General features: G+C 37.8%; 1 protein-coding gene across 2 annotated transcripts; it reads left to right on the top strand.

Annotated features, from left to right (window-relative positions):
• Positions 1 to 1,067: 1,067 nt before the first annotated feature.
• pinx1 (PIN2 (TERF1) interacting telomerase inhibitor 1) lies at positions 1,068 to 26,031 on the top strand. 2 transcript variants are annotated; one of them, XM_032585478.1, is made up of 8 exons: positions 1,068 to 1,195; positions 2,004 to 2,113; positions 2,415 to 2,507; positions 2,745 to 2,826; positions 4,092 to 4,181; positions 9,623 to 9,705; positions 12,106 to 12,267; positions 24,964 to 26,031. In XM_032585478.1, exons 1-8 carry the CDS (start codon positions 1,177 to 1,179, stop codon positions 25,582 to 25,584), a joined length of 1,260 nt encoding a protein of 419 aa, XP_032441369.1. In that variant the 5' UTR covers positions 1,068 to 1,176; the 3' UTR covers positions 25,585 to 26,031. The 2 variants fall into 2 exon arrangements, with proteins under 2 accessions (XP_032441369.1, XP_032441370.1); XM_032585479.1 differs by lacking the exon at positions 12,106 to 12,267.
• The last annotated feature ends 1,083 nt before the right edge of the window (positions 26,032 to 27,114 follow it).

Below are 27,114 nucleotides of genomic sequence, written 5' to 3' on the forward strand. Positions count from 1 at the left end.
AGTGCAATATATTGCAGTTTTAGATTTGCAATATGTCAAATTTTTTCTTTCAGAGTGAAGAAGTAACTTCAGGACTCTAGACAGCAGTTATCTCAAGCACATCTAAACAGATAGAGTGTATGTGTAAGTTAGATCGAAGTGATAGCCAAGTCCCACCACAGGGCGTGAGTGTAAAAGTTGTCTCCTGTCTGTAAAGTAACAGACTCCTGTCTACATAACCTGTACTCACAGGAGTACAGGTTATGTAAGAGTGACTTTCATATTCAGTCTGGGTGTTTACTCTGAACAAAAAGATTTTGTTGCAAAAAGAAAATTATAGCAGCGCAACATCTTTTATGAAGCTGGTAAATTTTTCTATTTTATTTTGGAGTTGTTGATAAAAAAATGAATATATTGCCATAAAAGTGTAAAAGAAAATACAACATAAAACAAGCAAACTGAAAAGATTTACCTAAACAGTTTGCTGTCTGAATTCTGATATTAATTTCTTCCATAAGATGTTGTTCATGCTTCATTCTATCACAGCTCTACCTAGCCCTTCGTAAGAAACAAATCCTCACACCATTAAGGATTTTGACACAATATTTTGTGTCTGCCGTATTTTGACACAAGGTTAATGTGATGAGGATGCAGTGTTAGTTTTCTGTTACACATAGTGATTTGTATGTATTTTAAAAAGTTACATTTTGGTCTCATCTGACACCTTCTATATGTTACCATTGCATTAAGCCTCTCCACATGTCTACAGAATACTATTTCCTAGTGTTCTGTGAGAAACATGTGAGGCCTTCATAAATGAATTGCATTATACCGAGTGTAAATAACAGCGTTGAACAGTTTATCTTCTCTGTTTTATTATTTAGCTGATTTCTTTTGTGTGAAACCAAGCACAAGTGGGTCTCATGCCATTATAGTTTCTAGCCTGGAGCGCCCTCTGCTGATAAGTGTTGATACAAATGAAACAGGAAAATAATAATATATATGAAAAATTGACTAAGTTGAAGAACCTACCGGATTTGATCTCTTGGTTCCCTTATGTATCTTTAAAAAACGTTAATTATTTCCCCGTTACATGCGTACGGTGTCTTCAGGCACCGAAAGCATGTAACGGGAAAACATTGTCTTCAGGCATATTTCTGGGAGCCTTCCTTTGCGTCATCTGTTAAAGGACCCAGGATGTCCATGCTAGCCGAGCGTGCGTATATTTCTCCCAGTTTTGATACATTGTCAATGTTTTCTTTGTTTTTATACTATCCTTTATGCCTTCTGTCGCTTCCGAAACCATTTCCACTCTTTTATAAATTGTTGGTCAGAAAATATTCGGTTTTTCTTCGAAAAGTATTCCAGTTAGCATTAGCATTTTACAGTCGTGATATACACGTGTGTGCTACTGTACTCTGACTCTCATTAATAACGCTTCAACAGATTATTTACTCTACTAAGCTACAGTCTGTCTTTTAATATTAAACTATGACAGCCCAGTGAGGAGTTTTAACTGCTTCCTTTAGATCTTATTATCGGCTTGTTGACAAACACCTATTATTTTTATTAAGCTGTATCGTTGAATAAAATTATTAATGCCATTATTAGTACACTCCCTGGCTAGAAACATTGAAGCACACCACACTTACAGGATGTTGAGTCCCAGTTAAGACATACAACGGTTTGATTGGATAGATGGACATTACCTGCAAGTCTCAAAATGAAAAACATCCATGCTGCACTTCGTCCAACAGTACTGACTACATGTTTTTGTCAAGGGTTGTATGTATGTGGTTAGTGTTATAGTTTTAAGAAACACTTCTATAAATGGCACAGGGTATTTGACAAAGTGCAGCTGTGCTCTTGCATAATTAAAACGTGATACTTCACAACAGAGTTAACTTTAGCCTGTGGGCACCACACAGTGTATACACTTGCATGAGGAAGCTTGTTCTCATCTTTCATGCAAGCTCTTGTTGGCGGACTGTTATGTAATCACATTGCTGCTGCTCCCTGTTCAGCCCGCAAGAAACAGAAATGGTCTGTAGACCCTAGGAACAGCGCCTGGAGCAATGATGACAACAAATTTGGCCAGAAAATGCTGGAGCAAATGGGCTGGTCCAAGGGCAAAGTGAGTGAGGTTTCTTCACATAGAATATGTAAAGCAATTAACTCTGCACTTTTCTGTTTGGGATGGGTTTTTGTACAGGAAAATACTTGTGTCATAGACCAACAATTGAAATATTGTTTATTTCTTGATATAAAGCTCAAAGTCTTGACTTGATTGTAGCTTCAGATTTATCATAATGAAGTTGCATTGTTGTCTCACAGCTTGCAATATAATAAGTTATGTGTAATTGTAAAGAAATATGCTAAGTTTGTACAGTTAGGAACATGTGTTAGTATTCTCTCTTTTTTGTCATCCTTCTCAGGGACTGGGGAGGAGTCAGCAGGGATCGACGGATCACATAAAAGTCAAAGTTAAGAACAACAAACATGGGCTCGGAGCAAACGCCAGCCATGAGGTCAGTTCTATTAGAAATAAAAATTTACTTTTGGACAGAAATTTGCATGTACTAAGCATTTGTTTTTTAAATCAGAAAATTTATTAATTCTAGGGCAAAAAAGGACAACAGTTTCTTTTAAATGTAATGTTGCATTATGTCTTGACCCTGCTCAAATAAAAACTTCATTTTTTCATGTAAGTTCAAAGAAGTGTGAAGCTTGAGTATATATTGATCTGTGGTTCTTTTTTTTCTCAGGATAACTGGATTGCTCACCAGGATGAATTCAATGAGCTTCTGGCTCAGCTGAACAACCACCATGGTCAAACCACAAGTAACGGTAAGCACAGGAAGCATGGTTACAACTTTCGACTGCAATAAGTGGTTTGCAGCTACGTATGTGAGAATCCAATAGGAAATGTTACTCAGATTGAAAGGGCTTTACACTACTGATATAAAATGTGGCTTTGTGTAACATATGCTGCATTAATGTGTTTAGATTTAGTAGATATTGTCAACTGTGCGTTTTTGTTTGGCAGTAAATCTGATCAAAATGTTCCTGTTTTAGGGAGGTCAACTAAAACTATTTCTGTTTGGTAAATACCTGGCTTTTACTTCTTATCTGATGTCTCAAGTATTTCCATATAATGTTCTTTGCTTCTGAAGTTATTTGTTATTTAAAGTCCAGCACTGCCTGCTGCAGAAAAACATCCCTTAACATAATGCTGCCACCCTCATACTCCAGAGCTGGGATACTTTTCTTAGGCTTGAAAGCTTCTCTATTTTTTCTAGAAATATAATTATGTTCACCATGGCGAATTACTCAAATTTTAGTGTCATGAAACCACATGTTAAGTCCCATAAAATGATCATCTTTATCCCTGAATGCAACGTCTAATATTGCTTCTGTTGCTTTTGGAGTAATGTCTTCATCCTTGCTGAGTGACCTTTCAACCCATGTTAGTACAAGGCTTGCTTCACTGTGGTTAATGAAACTCTTACCAGCTTTCAGTCATCATTTTCTCAAGGTATTTTGCTCTTTTTCCTGGCTTTGATTCCCACATTTCACACCCAAACACATTCACGTTCATTCAGAATCCTTTCTCAATGGCATGGTGGCTTGACATTTCCAAGGTATTTATGCTCACATATAATTGCCAGCATCTGGAAAGTTTACTCACTCAAGGCTAAATCATCACTTGGGCTTTTACAAATTGTTTAGAGGCAAGGTAATATTTCTTTGTGTAAACATCTGAATGTGAAGAAACTTAAAAATAAAAAAGCATTATTCTGGTGCTCAGCAAATTAAAATAATTTTGGTAATCCTATTTGACTGCATTTAGTCTGATTTACTGTCACACACTAGGGTAATTTATACCTTGCATACAAGACTGTAGATGCATCCTTAGCTTTTTCAACAGCAGAGGGTGCTACACTGCAACATTTTATAAAGTTCAAAGATTTATGTGCTCACTTATCATGTTTCAAACATTAGTACCACTTTGCTAGGAATATTACATATATAAAATAACTTCTCACTTGTTGATTTATTAATTTTTTAGTGGGTTGATGTGCGTAACATAGTTTTTGTTTTGATATCTGTAGAAGTTCCTCCAGATGAGATGAAGAGCTTCAGTCTGGAAGAAAAATCAAAGATTTCTAAAAAGAGGGTTCATTACACAAAATTCACAAAAGGTGAGTATCTTCCTGTTAATCAGCTGTGTTTTTCGACTGTAAACAGTTTTAACTCGTCTTAACCAATCTGTACCTGAAAGCCACACTCTGACATTCCTTTCTACATATTTAAAGCAAGACTTCATACCAGTAGCTGATTCAGAATGAGAGTGAAATGGTGCTGCTGCTTTCACGGTTTTCTGCCACAGCCCCCCTGCAGTGTACACTTGACCTCTTATTAAAACTTATGCTGTCGTCTCAGACCACAGACGCTGATCAGAGTCCGGTCGGTATCTGCTGGGTCAGTTGACCCAGTGAGTGCTTTGGGAGGTTATTTATAGGCCTTCCCACTCCTTTCATTACCCTTTACACGTCAGGAAGTTAAGATTTGCTGGTCAAGGTCGGTACACTGATAGACTCGCAGAACGATGTGTGTTCAGAACCACTGGAAGGTAAAGCAGAAAACTATCATATTAAACTGCATAGTACCCTGATTACATGATTGATTAGTAGAATTTGCATGGTAAATAATGACCTGGAGTCCAGCATACACTTTACACTTTGAATGGGGGCATTTAGAGTTACATCAGTAATCTGCCATCCTAAAACGAAAAAAATATAACATTTTTTTTTTTTTTTTTTGTCTTTGGACTTACTTGCTTGCGCTAATTAAAATGTTTTTAATTGTATACAGTATATATAGTATATATAATAGCGAGTCACTGAGTTCAAATCTGCCTCATCAGATCTGAACACTTGACAAAACAAACATCTCAGTTTTTGCTTCACCTGGAAGAACCTTTAATATTTTACGTCATTCAAAAGCAACTTCCTGTTTCCTGTTTGGAGCATCTGGTATCTGCATTTACTCCCCCCCAGCAGAAACAGAACTCCTCTGACCCATTAGATGACCCTGCCTGATAGGACCTGGCCCCTGTCTCTCCCCCACTCGCAGCTTGTTTTTATGTTGCGAATGTGAAGCGAGTCAGAAAAAGGTGCACACTTGAGCATGACGATCTGACTGTTTCTATGTGTTTGTTTCTTTAATTTCTTCCAACATTTATATTCTGCTGCCATTTTTTAATTGCCAAGTTTTAGTCAGGTTAAGCTAATTCTGACTCACGCAATTGTATCATTACCTAATGTGACTTGGGGTGAGTATGTTTCTGTTTGCCAACTACAGGTGCATTCATGGCAGCTCCAATTAATATTTCTAATTATCATTCATGCAGCATAATGCATACATTGTTCTGCTTCTGCATGTCCACTCACTATTCATTTTTGGATATTTGCTTTCAGGGCCAACTGGGATGATTGGAAAATGTTATTCCAACAAATTTAAAGACTTGGCCTGTCACACTTTATATTACATAATTGCTCAATCATTTTTATGTGAACTAAGCAGATTCATGTTACACGATTTCAGTATTTTTTATTCACCTATATAAAAATATTGGGGACACTTAAAATTTAAGACCTGTTGTTTGATGTATGTTTTTTAACTGTAGTAAAAAAAAATGCTACAGTTTTTTTTTGCTACAGTACCAATAGTGTACCAATAGTACAATAGAGTACACACTGGAGAGCTTGTTTAGATGTGAAATTATTTAGTTGAACAGCCAACTTTCACAGTTTTCTTTTTATCTTTTTTTATCTTGGGTTTAAGCCAGACATGGAAAAAATACAAACTTTGGATTAAAATTATAAAATTTATTAAAATGTAGAGGTGCACAATATTGAAATACAATTATAGCAGTTCTAGTACAGTTGCAATATTTGGTTGGCTATTATTACACTCAATGTTCCCAGAATAGTTTGCTTATTCATTTTTGAATTCAGGTATTCCAACCACATCCGTGACTACAGTTGTATGAATCAAGCACCAGGCATGTAGATTGTTTTACAAACATTTGTAAATAATGGGTTGGTTTCAGGATCTCAGTAATGTCCTGCATTGTATAATAGGATGCCACCTGGGCATTAATACCAGTAGTGCAGTTTTTTGCCATTTAAAATTTCATTTTGCACTCATAGTTCCATTTTTATAAAGTGGGAGCAAATGACAATGTCAACAAATTGGCCACAAAATGATAGACCAGGTTACAAAAGAGGGGAATAGAAGTTGCTGCTTGCACAGACCTGACCTCAGCCTGATGAATTGAAGTTTTCAATGATTAGAATGTTGCCTTTTAGCCAGGCTCTTTAGTCTTTGCTCGCACAAGAGATTCTGGTAAAAAAAAAATCTCTTTAAACACATTCCTAAAACTTATGGAAAGCTCTCCCAGAATAATTGAAGTTGCTATAACTTCAAAGACAACTGATGTCAGATCATAGACCACATGGATTAAGATTTGGATGTCACCCAAATTCACATATCTATGAAAGCAGGCGAGTAAGTACAGCATGTACAGTTGCAAGTTTCCTGCCTTATTGGCCAAGTTGCACTGAACCCTTTACTCATTGATGTTCGCATCCAACACAAACTTTGGTGACTAAGACACTGAAGCTCTCAGAGAGTAGAGCAGACATTGTTGTGATGGCAAATAACGAGGAAAGTGTTGAGGTTGTGAGCAGAAATTGAAGGGCAAATTTTTCTGTTTTGTTCACCATTAGAGATTTGTATTTAAGTAACCTGCTTTATGTAGAAAAACTGACAAATAAACTGAAGTTGGGTAGTGCTCACAAGGAAACACGAAAGGGGGCTTGATCCCTGGTTTTCCATCTTTGCAAGGGCCGTAACACTGACTGCTTTGTGCCATCAAATAATTTCTTATGCATGAGGTAACCCAATCTCCATTTTTTTTCTATCAATGTTTTTGACATCTAGTTTTGGAGAAGTGCTTTTGTTCTTTTTTAGTGATGACTCTAAGAAGGAACAGATTAGGAGGTACTGCATGCAGGAATGTTTACACTGCCAATCAGCCATTTAAGGCGTTGACAGATTTGGCACCAGTCTTAATAATTTAACTGTCATTTACAATGTGACTGTTATATGCTGTCCCTTCTCAGGAAGGGCTGAATTCTTTCCAAGCAACAACAAAGTCTCAAAGATTAGATTGGAAATTTGAGTGTTTGCATCTTTGGGCATATGTGTTGAGTTAATAAAAGGTTATATTTGTGTATTTGTGTTCCCCTAAGCGTCAGCCAGAGTAAAGAAAAAACTCCAAAAAACCTTTTTTTCTTTTAATTTTCTCCCTAAGTGGAGGTGGACTGCCACTATAGTTGCCAGTAGCAATTTGTAATCACCTAAACAGAGCTGCAGGGTAACATGTAATCCGCCACGCCTCTTTGCATGCTTCTACAGACTTCTCCAACGCCAACTCCCCTTTTTGTGAGGTTGTTGCCAAGTAAAGGCTTGCTAATAGATTTACTGTTGTTAAGCTTGTTATATGAGTGGCTGGTAAGGTCAGGTAATACTCTGATAGTTTTTAATTGTAAAAGAGGTCAACCAGTTTAGTAGATGATGCTATAAATTCATGTTGTATCATGACTTGTTAGTTTCTAACTTTCAGTTAAAATGTTGTAGCTTAAGAAGCAGGAACCTTCCTTCCTCTTCCTCTCAGTTCAGGCTCTCTGTTTACTGTCCTGCCTATTTTTTCTATTGATATCTCGTTTATGCTGGTTCGCTCTTTGCCAACACTGAGGATTGATGGCCTTTGTTTTCGGGGAAAGGCACCGAAATCTCCACTGCTTTGGTCCAGGCTCCACAGCATAAACCAGTAACCCAGTTTTAATTGCTGCCTCCATCTATCACTTGTCAGGACAGCCAGGGTGGTTGATGCAGAATTTAACTACAGTTCTTCATCCCCCCTCTCTGTGTGGTGGCTTCATTGCTGCTTTTGGGTTTTTAAAGAGTATCATTTTTTGTTGTTTTTAACAGATCTTGACCAATTAAAAATCACACAAAAAATTAATTCTGTTTTTTTTATTGTAGAGATACTTGGCAATACATATTATGCTTTGTGAAAGTCTGTTTATTTCCATTTAAATTACACCACATTGCAAGGAAAATAAATTTGTGGGTTGAACAGTATGTTAAGTTTAGTATGTGGGTTGCCCACATGAAAAACCTGCCAAGTCTTTTTCTGCAAATAGCAAACATCATCTTCCTGACTGGAAAAACAGGGTTTGCCATCATCGTTGGCAGTGCAGAGATCTCAAGATGAGATTCAGCAGCTAGTGTCCATCCCACATCTCCACTCTTTGCGACCAGACAAAGATGTCAATGCAAATAAATACAGAGTTTGGAAGTAGAGAGGCTGAAACTGCCAACAATCCTGACCCCACTGAATTGGCTGGGTTGAACAGAGAATAGGATTCCATCCCACAGTATAGTGTGACCAAGTTGGTTACCAACATAATGAGGAGGCTGTTGTGGTTGTATGGGGTACTACTAAGGCCCCTGTTTGTTATATAAATGAATTGTTAATTGCCAATGAGTCTTCTTTCTTTAAACTTTAATAATCCAAGCCAATAAACACCACCACATTGCAAACAGTTGCTGACTAAGCTGTTGGCAGGAAAAACTGGATAGTTTACTGTGGCCAGATAATCAACTCTGTTGATGCATTTTCCTTACAGATGTGAGATCACTTGCAAAAAAATTAACTTTCTTTGCAACAAGAAGCATGCTTGCAACAGAGAAATAGTTAAAACCAAATTATACTAAAGTTATAAGTTTAGTACAACGAAACTAAGAGCTTTGTCAGAAAATGGGACTGTTTACTTTAGTTTTGGCACTCAGTAATTTGATGTCAGATTTGCATATCAGTTAGTGCATTGTAAATCTTGTTTGACCAGTTATTTGATCTGATGATTTCCACCATTTTAAACAACTCTTTGCCCATTCACCTGAAAACCAGGAAATGTATACGTGTGCTCCCTTTTCCAAGCAGTGAGAAAATCAAATCCAGTATAATTTTTACGTCTGACCCAAGTCCAGTAGGTGACAAACACCAAATGACCTCCATCCCATTTGTTTTAGTTTTCAGCATACTTTCTTGGTTTTTACCTCTTAAGTGTGCCCTGTGCTGTGACTTTCAAAGTCAAAAGCAGGGAGATAGGGTCTTAAAAGCAATAAATAACCAAATGTTATCAGAGTCCCGCTGAAGGAAGAGGATGCAGCTGTTTGAACAGGACCCAGGCTCGAGACAGACGACTGCATGCTTCAGGAGCCTTTGAGGCCCAGTCTTGAGAACGGGAATCCGGAGACTTGGCGGACCTTGTCGTCAGTTTATTTTTCTTTGCTGTTTTATCCCTGCTGCATAAGTGGACCGTGCACAACTCCTCTTTTCTTTATCCAGCTACCACATTTTAAGCACACACACATAAAATGTGTCATATGTTCTTTAGTCTTTTTAATCTGTTGATTTGTTTTTGATATATCAAATAAACTTTGCTAATAAATGCTGAGGTTGAGTCCAATAAACTGTTAAATGTTTTACTTTCTTGTTTTATTTTAGGCAAGGACTTATCTTCCCGTAGTGAAACAGACCTTAACTGCATCTTTGGGAAGAGGACCAAGTCTACCCAAGACCAAGAACAGGTAATGCATTGAACTTTGTTGTGTGAGTAAGAAAAATCTTTTAATTTTTGACTGACATCTGAGGATTTCTTCCTTCAAATATCATTGAGCATTTCTCAAAGTCTTCTCAGTTAATATTCCTAATTAATTACTTTGCTTATGCTGAAAAAAACTTGTCATCTGAATTGAGCAGGCTGATCCATGATCTTTCTGAGCCTAATCAAAGTCAGGACTCAGGAGGAAGACAGCATACCTCTAGCCAGGTGGCTCAGGCTTATCAGTCTCAGTAATTGCTGGTGACCATCAGTTCTGATGTCCTCAACATTTACTCTGGGACAGTGTGATCCCTGAGGTTTTGCAGGGCCCAGCTCCCAAGCTGCCTCTGGCTGAAGATTAGCCATGTCGCAGTGAACAGCTTTAACGCTGCCAAAGGGCCACTGATGGTGGCAAGAGCCCTTAAATCCAGTTAAGAGATTTTCACTCTTACCTCTTCGTCCCCTCCTTCACACTTTCCCCTTTTTTTACTTCTGTCTCAGACCATCACATCAGGTGGTTCTGCCTGCCAGAAGGTTTTATTAAAGTAAAAACCCAAATTGTGTTGAGGTTTGCAAAAATCTAAAGTGATGATGCTTACAAAAAAGCTCTATTTTGCTCTTGCCATCAGTGGTTGGCCCCTTCAGATGTCACTTTGCCATTTGACGCTACGGTAATAGTCTAATAGTTTTGAAACTTACAGGCTCAGGTGGGTCCAGCTTGCATTTTATTTACCTTTGTAAATAAAAACAAAAAATGCATGAAATCTTCCTGTTTGTACATAACTTGCAGGAGTTATGATACATTTTAGGCCTATATTTGCTTTCATAAGTTCACATTGCCTAATTTACAGATGGACCATGATACATTAGATTGCTAAAACATTTATGTATTAGTAAAAGGTCATTAAAAGGTAAAACATGTAGGTTCATTCACACACACATATTTTAAGTGTTTCTCCTTGTTTTGGTGATAATTATTTTGTCACTAAAGATAATCCAGATTGTCTTTTTATATTCTAACTTAAAATATTCTGTCATGTATGGATTCCACACCCTAAACCAGTAACCCAGTTTTAATTGCTTCCTCCATCTATCACTTGTCAGGACAGCCACAGTGTTTGATGCAGACTTTAACTGCAATTCTTCATCCCCCCCTCCTCTGTGCGGAGAGAAGCAATTATTCTATTACAGAAACTGCTAAAACCTGCATTTATTATATTTAAAATATTAACTATTTTTTATTTATTTTTACTCATCTTACTAAGAGCTATTGTGGAAGGTCAAAAAAGCCATTTGCTGCTCCAAAGCTGCAAGTCGGAGACCCCTGCTCTATACAGCCAGAGGAAACTTGAATAACTTTGTCACTTTCCTTAGGATTTCATAAAATTAATTTTAAACCGTAAAACAGATATATAGACCATTTGGAATCATAACTTTAACATGTTCATATACCTTTATACCAATAAATTACCAATATCTGTCTCTTTGGATGAAATAGTTTTAAACACATAGCTTTATAATGAGAAAACACACAAGATAAAACTTTGCTCTGCAGCCAGAGGAATTACAACTAACAATTATTGCACCACTTTTACATTTGTATTTTATGGTGAAATAAGCATTTTCACCCATTGTGTTGTAATGAATTAATATATTTTCATGTTGCAAACCAGTTTTGCTTCCCCAAGTTTAATCGACCCAGTACAGAAAGCCAGTCAGATGGTAAAATATCTACCTTTTGGACAGCAATACACAAAAAAGCCTTTTGCTGGATTCCTTTGTTTATTTCAAGCACTTGGCTTGAAGAAATTGGCATCTTGAAAATCCATAAATTGTACACAAAAACCCTTCCTCTATTCCCCTGCAGGTGCTCTGCCATAACATGACAATAGGAGATGCTCCCTGGCTGATTAACATTGGAAATGCAAGCAATACACACCATCATTTTTTCCCTAATCGTTTGGTTATGGGTTCTTATTTTTCAGCCAGGTGGGACACCATTGACTACATTGAAAGCACCAGCAACAATTACAATGGTTTCCCACGAGCCCTGTGTTAAAGCCCAGCAACATCTGAGGTTGCAGGGAATAAATAAGAACTGTGATTGACCAATCAGGATTTAGGCGTTTTGCCTGATATTCTATGAATCTGTCTGTGACACTGGAATGGACCTTTGTCTCACACTCATCTTATATCAGTCATTTGACATGTTACACAGTGTCTATATTGAATAATTTCACAGATCCAAAACATTATACCGATACAGATATGGGAGTTTTGGTGTGTTTGATTACGGTATTACACAAATGTCCATCTTGATTAAGCTCGTCTGAAGCTTCATGGACTTCTCCAGGCTTGCCCTCTTTCCCACTCATGAATTTTCCAGCTCTTCAACCACCACCCACGGCTGTCTCTCCAGCATCCCTTCCACCAGTCCCCCCACAGCGGGTGTTTTCCTTCCTCCACAGTGATGTTTCCTGCTCGTCCCTTATCGCTGTGCGCAACGCTCCATGAAACAGACAAGTGCACCCACACACTCAACACACAGGTTTCTATTCATCAAAGGCAACTCTGGATATGAGAGCATGCAAATATTTTTATTTGTTTTTAATACATAGTTGCTGTTGCTCAACAATTATGACATTACACCACACCTGAATTACTATCTGAAATTAATAATTAACCTTTGAGCCATTCAACTAAATACACTTTGACTGACTGGTTTAAGAATTACCCCTGACACCAAACATGTGAGAGGTAAAGTTTTGGAGCTATGTCTCAAACTTTGAACATCTTTTTGGAACATAGTCCAAACAGTCATCCCAAAAATAGTGTGGCACAACTTATAACCTACCAAGAATCCTAAACAGACAATAATCAAGGAAACCCATGACAACTGTAGAAGATCTGCAAATCTTTTAAGAGGACAGTGAAAGAAAGAAAACATGTTTTTAGATTATATATTCCAGTTAACAATTATTTGTTTACAAAATTAGCTGACAATTATTTCAATAATTATTAATTTGATAAATTGTTTCAGCGCTACTCTGGTCAAATGAGACTATGACCAGAATAGGTTTAATGTTTTAGCTTGAATCTCGGTCAAGATTTCAAAGAAGAGCTAAAAATATATTTTCATACAGTCTCCCTAAGTTTGAAATACAAGTCTGTAGTTTACAAAGCTGTTGGAGACACACTCCAAAAGACCAAAATGTGATTTTTATTATTTAAAAAAATATGTCATTTATCGTCTTCCTTTCACTTCAGAATATTACATCAATTAGGTTGATCACATAAAAATCCAATGATATACATTGGAATTTGTGGTTATAATCTAGTGTAAAACGAAATGTAAAATAAAAAAGGGGGTGTGAATACTTTTGCATTGCACTGCAAAATGGAAGAGTTACTTTCCCCCCAAAAATGAGATTTTAAGTATGTTTATCATACTTATTTATTGTAGACATTCAGCTTTGTTTTACTGGGGGAAAGCTATTTGCCATGTGCAAGTGACTAACTTAGCAAGATAAATTGCAGGCCACTACTTCACCCACAGCTTCTCTTTTTATTGTCTAGCCACCTAAAAATGTAAGGTTGCAGCCATTATTTACGATGTGTGTTGGGGTATAGCACCTGTCCATCTATCTGGCTATCTGTTATCCATCATCTATCCTATACACACGAACCTCTTCCGTCTCCTGCCTCCTCTTGAGCTCCTCAACACAATTACTCACCACATGACAAATGACAGGCTCTCACTGCCGAGATATCAAAAAGCCCCGGCCATTTTTAAATGCAGGGACATTGGCATCCCCGTGCTCCCCGCGCTTATCGGCGGGCGAGCAGTGCCCCTGGCTGTCCTGCTCTCCTCCTTCCCCCTTTCTCCACCACCCCTGCTCCTCGTGCCCTCCTCAGGGGGTTTAGTTAGGGGAGCCACATGGAGGGCCAGCGCAGCTTGATTTATCTCCCTCGCCCCTCTGCCCAGCCACTCAGGCAGTCCGAAAGAGCCGACGAGGCTCCAACGGGCCTCGGCTCGAAAGCCCGGCATTAGCTGAAATAAACCATTCTGCCGCCCAGTGAAAAATGTCCTCTGATTGGCTAATTAATCAGTCAAAGGGGAGCGACGCGGCTTGTGGCTTGAGGGACCCAAGCGGGCGACCGCAGAGGGCCCGCTGATAAATAGACTCCCCGCCGATTCATACATCAACAAAAGTTAGTCATTTTTTATAGGCGCCAGCTCAGTTGAAAGGTGGAAACAAGCTGGAGTTTTATTTTTTTCACCTACATTTCATTCTTTTTTTTGTTTTTTTGGAAGGAGGAGTCAAAAAATAAAAGCTTTTAGTCTTTTCATTCAAATTACCTGCTTTTGTAATTGTGATTTTAATTTAATATTTAAAAGAAAATGAAGAAAATCTTTATTTTCCACATTTCAAATAACTCCAATTATGCACTAGTCTTAATTAACCATCACTCATTTTTATTTTAATTTGATTCAGTAAGGGCGCATCCACAGTTTTAGTCTTATGGTGATTGCTAATTCTGTTTGACTTCAGCAAAACGTTAGAGGTGCTCCAACATTCACCCATTTATTATTTCTCTACTCCCTTGGTGTCAGAAAAGAAAAATGGTTCAGCTTAAATTGGTACCAGCCTTGTTTTGACGTTTGAACCTCCAGTCAGACAGTGGGTATGCTGCGCCCTGCTCTCGGGTCAGCGTGACCCCTGCGGCCTCTCCCACTCCCACTCTTGATCAGGCACAAAGAACGGGGGGATCAGGCCTCATCGGGTGGCACCTGTTGCAAGCGTTGGCTGCCCACGCGTCGTCCACATGAAGGATAGCCCGTCGGCATGGGCTCCCCCGATACCGCTGTGTTAAGGAATATGGAGCAGGGGCGACACGGGTTGAGCATTTGGCAGACGCGTCACAGAAGGCGCCAGGGAGCCGATGGGAGGAGTAAAGCTGTGGAAGTTTGCTGACAGTGCAGAAGCAAAATCAAATTTTTGCTACATAAATTGTCTCCAACCATACCCCAGGTGACAAAGGTGGCAATTGAGGCATGTGAAATGTTTTTGATAATTAGAAATGACAGAATGTTAAGAAAGTGTCATTTTCTGGAAAGTAGTTTTAAGATCAGTCTAAAAAAATGTGTGTCTAATTGTCAAGTTTATAACATGGAGTTCATTGTATTTGTTTGATAGGGAGGTTAAATTAGATCATTTCGTATTTATTCCAGACTGTATCCAACAATAATAAACATGAACAATGAACACATGGTGAAAACACACCCAAGACTCCAGTCAGTCATGCACAGTCTGAAAGATGTTGTTGGCTGAAGAATTAGCTTATAAATGCTAAACCTTCTCCAAGTCATCTGTATATCTTATATAGTAAAAGCCAAATATTCAGAATTAGGCCCTTTGAAAAATAATGTCACTATCTAAACTGGTGTTATCCAATCTGTGCCACACTTATTAAATATGTGTGGCACTCATCATGAGTGATAAGCCCCATAATAAGTTTGTTCCCTACCAAAATTCAGCAAAGGTGTTCAAAACTGATGGACACATATTTTAGGCTGACATTTTTGCTGATAGTCTCAACACAAAGTATTAATATTTAATTAAGCATTCTAATTTAAATTTATGTCAACCCTTCATCCCTCTAACAAATGAATCAATTTTAATAATTGACACTAGTCAGTTATTAAGATTGGTGCTGGTTTCTTTTTTTTTTGGTAGGAAAAGTGACCCATGTCTTTTTTTTTTGTTGATGAAAATAAACTATTTTCCAGACTTAGATAATGGAAAACAATAGATCTTAACATTTCTCAAAAATGTGAGACATTTTTTTTAATTATACTTTGTTCATTCCATTAAGAAAATATTTTTAGATATGAAGAAAAAAGAAAGGCTAATTTTATCCCTTTAGACAACAATGCTGATCTGATGAAAGGGCCTAACAGTGTAAACGTGCGTCGCTGCAGTGTGGTGGCTGCTATTTGAATGCGCTCATACAGGCAGCTGCACTTATTGCGGGCTGTTCGTTCACAGATAGCATCTAATTGCCGAGGCCAAAACCGATCCCAGTCTTGATCATGTTTGTTGACAGACCCTTTTACTTTTACCGCTGAAAATACCAAGGCCACCAAGAACAATCCCTCCTCCTGTAAAATAAGCGCCGCACACAGTTGCCATTTACCTCTGTGGCAGTTCTGTGGACTGCTCCCAGCTGGCAGTGCCAGCTCGCTGACACTTAGAGATTAGTGCTGTACTCAAACAAACAAACAAAAAAAAAAAAACGAGGTGTCTGTCCCATAGTTACAGGCCTAAGCTACAATATGAGATCTGGATAATTACCTCCTAGTGAAGCTAACCGCCCAGACAATTTCAGACCCTCTTGGCTGTTTACAGTCAGACCACCGTTTAATCACTGACTCCTAAATCTAATGAATCACAGCTGAGAGAAATAATCACAGCCTCTTCCCTCCCTGGGGTCGGAGTGAGGAACCCCGGTGTTCATGAAGGCCTATTGTCGGCGAGTGTTTGCAGTGTTGAACAAGCTGCATGCATAATGTTGTCTTCATTTGTTATTTATGATTAACGTTCCCGCAGTGGGAACAAAATGCAATTTTTTAACCCATATTTATGTTTAAACTCCACACAGTGTCTGCTTTTAGCAAAGTTTATGATGTGCGGTATATAGTGGGCTTATGTGCTTAATTTGTTTCCGTTAAATTTGCGATTGGTAAACCTAATTTACAAAGAAAGGAGAAAAAAAGATTGGAATTAGTTTAAAGGTGTAGACTTGCGTGTTGAACTGAGGCATTCACTTATTTGGATTAAGGCTTCCACCTGTTTTTCTGTCCACCCACGTCATGTTGATGAACGATGGGCTGCCGGACTTCTGCGCTCATCAGGGAGAGACAGCTGGCTAATCAGGCCCTGATCCATAGACCTCGAGTATCACCAAATTTATTATTGTGGCAGGACAATGAGGGCAACTCTCATGCAATTACCCACCCAGCCAATATCGGTGAGAAATAATTGAAAAAAAAAAAAATAGCAAGCAATGCAAAGAGGCAGTTTTTCAGGAGATAAAAGGCCATGTGCTGCACAATCAAAGTTTAATTAACAAGATTAAAAAGGTGAGTTGTTGAAATGGTTTTTGGTTAAATTTACGTGTTTCAGATTGAAGGAACTTTAATACAAGTAAACTTGCTCTCGAATCTTGTGTTATAGTACAAAATAACACAAGTAAATGCAAGCTGCTCCCTTTTGCGGAGTCACCTTTTAATCTTTCCCCCTACATGTTTCATATATTACTTGCTGTTGAATTAGACTGCAGCTAACTATTCTGTCTTACATCTCATTCTATTGTTAAATTTGTTTGCAAACATTAATTCAGCGTTTTGGCCTCCTAAAAGTATTTAGTTAGACTTGAACAAATGGAAAGAATCGAGATGAGAACTAATGAATGCAAAAAGTTTGCATCCTGTAAGTTACATTTCTTTTGGTTTCTTTCATTGGATATATATTTTTGATGTAGATCAAGACACTACAGACTTTAGCCTTAGTCTTTATTAAAAGCGCTGATGCTTCTGTATATGTAAAGAACTTAAATTGCCTTGTTGCTGAAATGTGCTGTACAAATAAACTTTCCTTGCCTGCATAGAATAAGCTTGAAAGTATTGACAGGCACCACCTACATCTTACAATATTAGCCACCAATCAGGCAAAGCTGGGTTGTTGTTTGGGACAGAGTTTTTGTCCCGCCTTGTAAGCTGCTGATGTGTGTGTTGTCCTTGATTTATTATTTTTTTGTAACATCTTGTCAAAAATATGCTTAATTGCCTTTTTTCCTTAAATGTTCAGCTTTTTGAACTGGAAAATGTTTTTCCCATGTGCAAAGTAAACATAGATAGTAATTTTTATCTTAGAAAGGTACAAAATATGTCTTTTTAAGGCATAGACATATTGCTAAAAACTGACTTTGCAATTTTTTCCTAACCCTGTGATGTATAAGAAAAATGTAATGTTTAAGAAAAATACAGGGATTTTTGACAGATGACTTAAATATTAGTATAAGTTATGCTGCACTGTTTCCATCTTGTTGACAATTAATTGCCACTGATCTGACCTCTTTTTTTCTGAATGTCACAAATATGGTTTTGTTTGTATTTGGAAGTTATTGTTAGGGCTGCACCATAGAAAATCTTATGACAATCAGTTGCCATATATGCCTATGTTATTTTTTCTCATTTATTCTATCATCTGTGATCTTCAGCATTTTGAACAACATCACTAGCGTCCAGTGTGAAAATCTACTGCTGTAAGACTGTCCAGCTGACTAAATATTATATTGGCACCAGAAAAGCAGGTTCACGACTCTTGAAATAGATTAGTCATATCACTATGTTCTGATATGTACATAGCACAAGCTGATTTTGTTATATATTGTTAAAAATCAGTCCTATTCTTTATTTGAGGCTTCATGTTCAGAACAAAAATAGTTTTTTTCAAAAGCCCCATTACTGCATTTTAAAACTTGTGTGAAACTGGCAATGTAAAACAGTTTGAATTTAGTAAAACCACTGAAGAACCAGCATTTTACCTCAGTGTAAAAGCAATGGAAGGTTACCCACAAATATTTAATTTATTTTTGTATTGTCGGAACATTGATCTATCTTGGTGCCAATTAAGCTCTTTTGGTAAAAACTGTATTTAGTCTAAAATACTTTAAAATTTCAATACCCGTCTTCATTTCAAAGCATTCTTGCTCAGCTTTGTATTTTAAATGCCAGGTGATATTATGCATCTTTACTCGGTTATATTGCACTCTTTTTGCTGTCATAATATTTAGATCAATGGCATACAAGGTAACAGATCTTGTATTGTACAAAAAAAAAATGCTGGCTTAGATTTTTGCGCTCTTTTTAGATCACAATCAGTGTAAAGTAGGATTGCTTCCTCTGCAAAAGAAAAAAAGCCCAGGTTATTACAAATAAATGTAATAATATTCCAGGATATATATTTTTTTAATTCTAGGACTCACTGGAGAGAAAAGTTTCTCATGCACTGAAGTGAACCTTTTTCTTCATTTTTCCTGTCTTGATTGACTTCCCCTCTGAATACATTGGCCGTGCTATTTTGGCACCTTGGCACATGTTTTGCCATTGGCTTTCCATTGGTTACATTAGCGGGGAAGAGATTGAACTGGAGTGTCTTGAAGGAGGCGTCCTGTTGAATGTCTTCCCAACCTCTCCTTTTCTTCGGGACCCTCTGTGGACCCCTCCCTGTGTTCCCTGCCCAACCCTATCCCCCGCCAGGGGAGTGAGTGGATCAGGAAGGGCCCGATAGCCAGCCAGACCGCTCCTCTGCTGAAGGAGCCTTATCTCAGAGCTGCACACAGTGCATTGAGCGCATCCTTTTCCTGGGGTTCTGCGTCTGGGTGGAGAGAAGTAGATGATGTGGGAGGAGAAGTACACACGGCTTGATAAGAGGTGTGTTCTCCAACCCTGTGCTACTCAACTCTGCCATTTTTGCCATTCTTCCTAAATTTAGCAAGAAGCTGGACAGATTTTTGCAAAGTTAATAAAATATAAGACATTTAAAATTGTGTATTTTCACAAAAGAATATAGAACATGAAGAAAATATCTATTCTCATAATGCATTCACAAGTGTTTTTTTCTGCAATAGCTTAGTCAAATTAGCTGCTTGTTTGTTTAAAGTTGTCAGTTTCACTTTATTTAATTTTTTTTTTTACCTTAGATGAAGATGGGATAATTTCTCTCCATTTTGCTTGAAATGACTAGACAGTAACCATTGCTGTGATTTTTTTTAATGGTGTAAATGTTTTAATATTTTTTAAAAGATCAAGAACATTTTTTTCAATATTTTTTTATTTACTTGGTTTAACCCACTAGGAACTGATGAAGTTATCAGGTTTTCATATTATTTTTCAACTTACATATTCAGTTGAATTAAAACAAACATCAGCAGTTTGCCATTCATTTCATTGAGTTTATGTCTATAAACATTTTTAATGCCCATAGGTTCAAAACCCAGCCTTTTGGTTGTAGTTATGAAAAGTGTTGACCTCTTGAATACATTTACTCAGGATGTATAAACTCTCTTTTCGCTTCTTACCTTTAGCCATGATGATATGCATTTTTACTCTCTTATGTCATGTTTTCTGTCACCCCAAATGCTCTGCTCCAGCTGGAGAATAATCTGCGCAGTCAAATATGCATAATTTATTTAGGTATTACATTAAGTATTAACATATTTCACATAAAGCATGACAAAATTTTATTCAAGTACTTTTATGCAGTTTTTTTTCATTTAAGAATTTGTCAATTTCTTATCCGTTGTTCATCAGATTTCAAATTAATAGGCTGCTTTTTTCCACATATATTAATGTAACTGCAACTTTGAAAGGCTGTCCATAGGTCAGTAGGGCTGTCCAAATTTGATTTGTCTATTAAAGTCAGTACTTGGGTTAAGTAATAAGTAGTGGGTCAGATATGTGGAAAAAATATATATAGTATCTGTATGTGTGTGACTTGCCTGCATAATTCCCCTTAAATAGTGCCACAGTTGTTAGGAAAATACATTGTGGGTTAAGTAGAGTATATTGGTTGCATTGCACCTCTAAAGACCTTGCTAAATCCTTTCTGCCCATGCCAAAAAACTTCGGTGATGAAAAATTATACTTGTCATCACTGGAGGCAGTTTTAATGTAGAGATATTATGAGATTCTGCAACCAGTGGGAATCCTATGTCTTTGGGACAGAACACTGGCCTTTCAAGATGTCAACACTTGCTCCCCACAGGAAGGGGTTTATCAGAAACTACCTCCACAATTTGGCAATTGAGAGGATGGAGTGATCTGCTTGCAGTTCTTACCTAAGACTCATTTGTGGGATCAGCCTTGGTATGTTGTTCCTGCCAAAGTACCCAGCACAACCACATCAGTGGACTTGTGGTAAATGCTGGTTGAAGAATGGCATGCAATCCCAAACCAATGTGCGAGGATGAGGAAGAGCTGCCAGGCAGTTCTGGCGGACTGTGATTTTTCCATGCATCATAGATACAATGAATAAATGAATAAGTAGTTAAATTTCTTTTTAATTCTTCACACCTCAATTATGCAATTCATTCAACAGCACTAAACAGGAGTTGATACCTAAATAAGGCTTTGGCAGAGAAGTTTTTAATGGGGGCAACCCACATACTCACTATTGCTGCTTAAACCACAAATAAAAATTTTGAGAAATGGGAAATATTTTTACTTTCCAGCAGTATAAGATCTGTTGGCAAGAAGCATTGTTACTACATAGCAGAAGCGCATCAAACAGCAATTTCCGTACTCTTTTTGATACTTTTGTTTTAAAAATGCAAACTTGAAACACAAATGAATCTGGCAATGCTTGCTGTCTGCTGGATACAAGACTATGACATTGCAAAGGATTATATGACTAACAAGTTTGAGCGAAAGACGCAACTGAAAATGGAGAAACCCCTCTAACATTGCTGCCAAGTACCTTCCTATTAGCCTGTCACCCCCAATAGTTCATGCTAAAAAAATCTCCAGGGCTGCCAGTAATGCTGACTGGATGAGTATGTTTACATCCACTCTGTGTGTGTTTGTCCAGTCTGTGCACAGCACTTCTACCTGCTGTCATATCAGAGTCTAATGGAATCCCCAGGCAGTGAAGGAAGAACCACGCACCAAGCTCAAGCCACCTTTCCCTGATGATGATGTTTCTCTCAGTCACTCTCCCCTCTTTCTTCCCTTTGCTCATTCAGCCTGTCCCTCTCCTGAGAGTAATTTCACAGGCAGCTCTAAAGTGGCCCCCAGCCATCTTCCCAAATCCCAGTTACATGCTGTTTGGCGCTGTCAGCTCTAAGCCTCATCTTCACTCTCCCAAGCAGAGAGGACGCCATTGTGCAGTAACTGGGAGTATAGATTTTTAGTGGGAAGCTGGAAAGTTTTGTTTAATGGCACCTCACCTGAAGGGCTTTATATTCCCCTTGTTAGAAGTTGTGGTTATATCTGGACAAGGTCCTAGATGGTGGAAAACTTTCTTTAGCTTCCGTGTTGGGTTCACCTACATTGGAAACCACTTTTTTCTGTTTTTAAGGTCTGCACAGATGTTATTGGAACCATTAATCTTGTTGATACTTATAAGCTTTCTTGGTCATGTTTGAATTTATTTGAGAATCATTCTGGCCAAACAGATCAGTATTTTTATCTTCATTACATAAAAATTTTTGATGAAGGGACTTAACAAGAAAGCTTCATGTACATCTCTCAACTTGGCTCTGCATTTGAATGTAGATTTGGACAACTTGAGCCATCCTGTCTATCTCAAACTGTAATTGAACATAAAAGCTTTAAGGCCAAACAATGACATGATAGCATACAACTCAGTGTTTTCAGTTAATCTGTGTGGTGTGAAAAATGTCATCCACTTCACCGTCTTAGCAGCGTCTGCATTGTTTAGTGCGACTCTCCAGAGGAGCTTCTGTATTCTTCACGACAAATCATTATGCATTGAGTAGGCCATTAGGAAAATGAAGACAAATGGGTCATAGGGGCGAGGTGACAAATTGTACATGCTGTGGAGGTAGAATCTGGACCACGTTGTGCCTAACAGTTTTAAAATAGGCCCCGTTTAATGCCAAACCTAAAGGCTGCAGCGAGGATTTATAATCAGACTGAGTTTTCTCCTAAATATAGAACAGAAGATCATTGCATGCCATGTATGTATAAATTCATAAAAAATAAACAGCTTACAGAATTTTTGCTGTGCTGCTTTTTACATCTGAAATAAATGCAACAATCATCGATCCCTTTAACACAGACATTTATGGTCATAAAGTACATAACCATAAATGTGGGGTTGCAATTCAGTTTATCCTCAAACTGAATTGCGACCCCACAAATTCATACCAATAAGTTAGCATGAAGCTGTTGATTTCATATTCACAAGTTAAAAGTTAAGATGACTAAGAATGGTCCCTCTACTCTGTCAACGCAAAGCGATTGTGGAAAGTAAAGGTTGGAAATGGCCTGGCCATTGTTTTCCTATGAAATATTACTGGATTCATATGTCCCCTCAGTGCGCCTTCTGGAATTTCTCCCAATGACCTTGATTTCTCCAGTTTGTCCTGTCCTGTTTTGGAATTGTAGGCAGCCTATAAAGTTGTAGCTTGGCAGTGGCAGAGGACAAAGGGAACAGAGGTATTCAGTCTGTATTGGTCACACTTCTAAATATCGATCAATTAAAGTTTGAACAAAATTAATTTATAAGGCCTTTTATTGCTGGCAAAGATGCTGTGGGATTGTTTACAGCACACACAATTTCTGGTAAGCTGGCACATTACAAACAGCCGAACGTTAGTGATTGGATAAAATCAGAGCCAATTATTTAAAACTTTAACAGAGTCCATGCCTCCAGTAAGCAATCCTTTCTCAGTAAGAGTCCAAGGGCCTCATGCATAAAGCGTGTGTGCGCACAAAAAATGTGCAGTGCCATATTTTATGCACAAGTCCGCATGTATAAAATTTAACTCTGCGCCAAAGTTTGCGTAAATATACGTACACTTTTTCGCTGGCGTGAAAATGTGCGGCAGCCACGAAACTTTTTCTGTGGACAATATCAAACTGCAAAGCGTCAAAACTCACCTAAATACACTACAATCTGACTACATTCAGTGTTATTTAGACCAAGAAGCATCGAACCTATGTTTTGTTTTTTTTCATGATTTTAATATTTTATTGTTTAAAGTAAAGAATGAAACTAAACCACATTTATCCTCAGACAATAAGCTAACACAGACACACAAAATAAAGAAAGCAAAAATAAAAGGATGCGAAAACCTCACTAGTAGGTACCGGGACCAGTCCAGCTGCAGTCATCCTTCAGTGGAGCTGCCAGCTTTGTGAATGTACCTTTCCGGACAGAAAGCATCTCTATTCTGTAAATGTGCAACTTATGCACATGATTCCACTATTTATGATAAACGTCCATTTTACCCACTCAAAGGACTCTCTGACTCTCTGTCTGGCTTTAAATCCCGGCTGAACGCTCTGCTGTTCAAACAGGCATTTGCATGATCTCTTAATTTTCTTTTTTTATTATTATTTGTATTTTTTTCTTTCTTTAAAATGTATTATTTTTATTTTTGTGAGGTTACCTTATGTTCCCTGAAAGCACCTTTGAAATAATATATATAATAATAATAATTATTATTATTATTATAAATGCTTATACTGCTACAAACAAGGATGTTGCCATGGTTATTGCTTCAAGTGGTGGCAGACTTCCGGGTATTCATACTAATTTACATATGTATTTATGGAGGCGGCAGAGCAGACCAGCAGCTGAGCTCTATTTCCAGCAAATTTTGATGTATAAAGGAAAGGTGCGCTGCCACCTGCATGCGCACGGCTTTATACATTCGAATTTTTTTGTGCGCCCCACTTTGCTAAATTTTTCCGTACGCCAAGTTTTAGTGTGAAAACTGCACACTCTTTTATGCATGAGGCGCCTGACCTTTTGCATGAAACAAAGCATAGTTTTTCCCAGTCTAGGTTGTAAAAGTGTTTTGCAACTTTATTCAGAGAAACCACACTTTTATAATACTCTGAATTATATTATTTTGTTAAGTTAAACTAAGTAGCTTCTCTTTTGATGCACATGCCCTCTTCTTAGGAGAATAAAGTCAAATTTAAACTTCTGAAACATTTCTGTGGAATGAGAGATGACTTTCCTAAGAAAGTTCACGTGTTAGATTAGGTTGATTGCCAGCCCTGGTTTTCTTCTCTTTTCTTGCTCTGGTGGTAAGCCAACACAAACAGCAGATCTGGTTTCATTTTGATTTGACAGTCACAGTTCAGCTACAAGTTGTATCTCTATAGCAGCTCCTCACCACTAAATATGGAGCTGTTACAGAGGGACGACAGCTTGGAGCTGACTGCGAACAAGCCCAGCTGGATGTCAGGAACAATAAAAAAAAAAAAAGCGACTCTTTTGTTAACTGTGCTTATTTTAAGGTTCTAACACCTATTGTTGCTTCAACATCCTTCTTTGGGTTTTTCACTCACTTTACATCTTTGGAGTAATCATAGTCTGATGATTGACAATCACTTAAGCTCCTTTGTTCAAAATGGTGTACCAGGTCTAGATGTACAGATTCTCTAAATAACTCTCTTTTTATTTGTGTCTTTGTGGTGTAGGGGAGGAGCAGGAGCGAGTCTCCATCTGAATCAGAGGAAAGTGGGACTAAGGCTTCTTCTGAACTTGATACTGAGTCAATAACCAAGACTGTGACAAGTTCTCTGAGCATGCAGGAGTATTTTGCGCAGCGCATGGCACAGCTGAAGAAGGCTCGTGGCTCTGAAGGTTCAGCATCTTCTGTCAAAGCGGAGACTACTGAAACATCAAGCCCCGCTGAGGAGCTCAGTCCAGTTCATAGCAGCAACAATGATGCTGAAGAACCCAAGAAAAAGAAGAACAAAAAGCTAGAAGAGGAGCTAGTGGATGTAGAAGAGAAGTGCAGTGCCCCCATTGTACCAGAAGAAAAAGAGAACAAGGAGAAAGCGTGTTCAAGAAAGAAAAAGAAGAGAAAAACTGCAGAAATCATTGATGAAAATGAAAACTCTAGCTCTGCCAGTGTTCTGGAGATGAACTGTGAAAAACCAAGTTTCTCCAAGAAGAAAAAATCTAAACACATAGAAAAGCAGCTTATAAATGTTCTTGAGGGCGAGGAAGACCACAATGGAGTAAAGGAGTGTGAGGAGGAACTAGTTACTAAAAAATCCAAGAAGAAGAAAAGGAAGAGAGAAAATCAAGAATAGGGTGGAGTTTAGGTTTTGGTTAAATTTGTGCAGCTTCCAAAAACTTTTTACTTCACTTGTGTTCTTGTCCTAATACCGACCTTTTTAAATATATTTGTAACCAAATGAAATCTCTAATACATGAACAACAGATGCCTTAGCAGCTGGCTTAAATTAAATTAGCTCTTCCTGATTCTTGTTTCTCCTGAGTCATTAAATATGATTCAGGAAAAAAAAAGCTGTTTTCACATTTATTATTCTTTTACTATTTGCATGCATTACTATTTATGTATACAAAACTCCACATTCTCCATGTCGCCCAGTTTATCACTCGTTTCAAAAACTGAAAGGAAAGCGGTCATCAATGTGATACATGACATCTGGTACTTTGGCATGATGGGGTTTTTAAAACGACTCAGTCTATGAAATGTCGACATTTTTCTAAATAAATATGGACACACATTTTGACTCTGGTATTTTATTGACTCTGGTATCTGTATTTTATGGCCTGAAATTAGGTTAATTTATGAATAGCATAACTCCTATAGAACAATACCCCATTGTGGAAGTTGAAACCATAAGTTTATAAACTGTAGGGCCACGTTACAAAATCAGTGGAAGTATTCAGGTGTGTATTTTGTCACAGATGATTTGGCTGACAGTCACCATTTACCTTACAGATGTGACGCAGGATGTTCCGGTTTGTTTGACTTCACAAACTCTTAACAAACCTGCCTTGTTCCAACTCCTGTGTGGGATGAGGAAAAGAAGATGCCAGTGGTGTCCAGTGTTGCGCATTGAAAATATTGTAGCATTCTTTGTCTCTATTTTAGGTTTGTCTGTGTTGAAATGATCTGAATGTGTGCTTTGTCTTCTCTGGAAAAAGAAAAGGTTGACTAACTTTGTAGGCACGTCAGGTGTGCTAATTCTTTTTCCGTTCTCTTTCCATTTCCTGCTACAATCAGCTAAATCTTGTTGCACCCTCTAGCTTAGTAGGAAATATGACAAATCTTTACAAAAAAAATTCAGATTTAACATTATTGTTTGGTTTATGGTGCCTTGCAGAGCATCCCAGTTTTTTTCCTTAATAAAAATCAAAAAAAGGATTGTGTACTTGAATATGCTTTCAGCCTTTCTGAACTAATATTTTGTAGAACCAACTTTTGCTCTATTGTGGTTACAACTGCAACTCTGTCTTCATTATACTTTTTACTAATGTTCTTTGACAAACCTCTGAGGCCTCTTTCTCCCATGAGTTCAGTTCTGGCTATTATAGCCCATTTTATGTCTTTTTACATCTTTTTCAAAGAAATGACCTACAGAGCCGTATATCTTGTCAGCCATTCTTCAGGCGTGTTAGACGTGTTTTTCAGGTTTTGATGTTGACCCAGAGCCGTAAGGCCCAGACTTGAGTTTTGACACCACTTTCATCACATGTCTTCACAAAATACATTAGTTATGTTCAGGTTTGTAATTTTTGTGATTTGTATCTTTGTTTGAAAGCCAGCAAAGTTGCAACACACAAAGCACTGATTGTCGTCTTCCATGTTT

Source organism: Xiphophorus hellerii, chromosome 15, assembly GCF_003331165.1.
Source record: "Xiphophorus hellerii strain 12219 chromosome 15, Xiphophorus_hellerii-4.1, whole genome shotgun sequence".
NCBI lineage: Eukaryota > Metazoa > Chordata > Actinopteri > Cyprinodontiformes > Poeciliidae > Xiphophorus > Xiphophorus hellerii.

Excerpts from the sequence above, each read along its gene's own strand:
- pinx1 (XM_032585478.1), top strand. Across the intron at positions 2,508-2,744 it reads GAGCAAACGCCAGCCATGAG|GATAACTGGATTGCTCACCA; the intron begins GTCAGTTCTATT and ends TTTTTTTCTCAG. Across the intron at positions 4,182-9,622 it reads TTACACAAAATTCACAAAAG|GCAAGGACTTATCTTCCCGT; the intron begins GTGAGTATCTTC and ends GTTTTATTTTAG.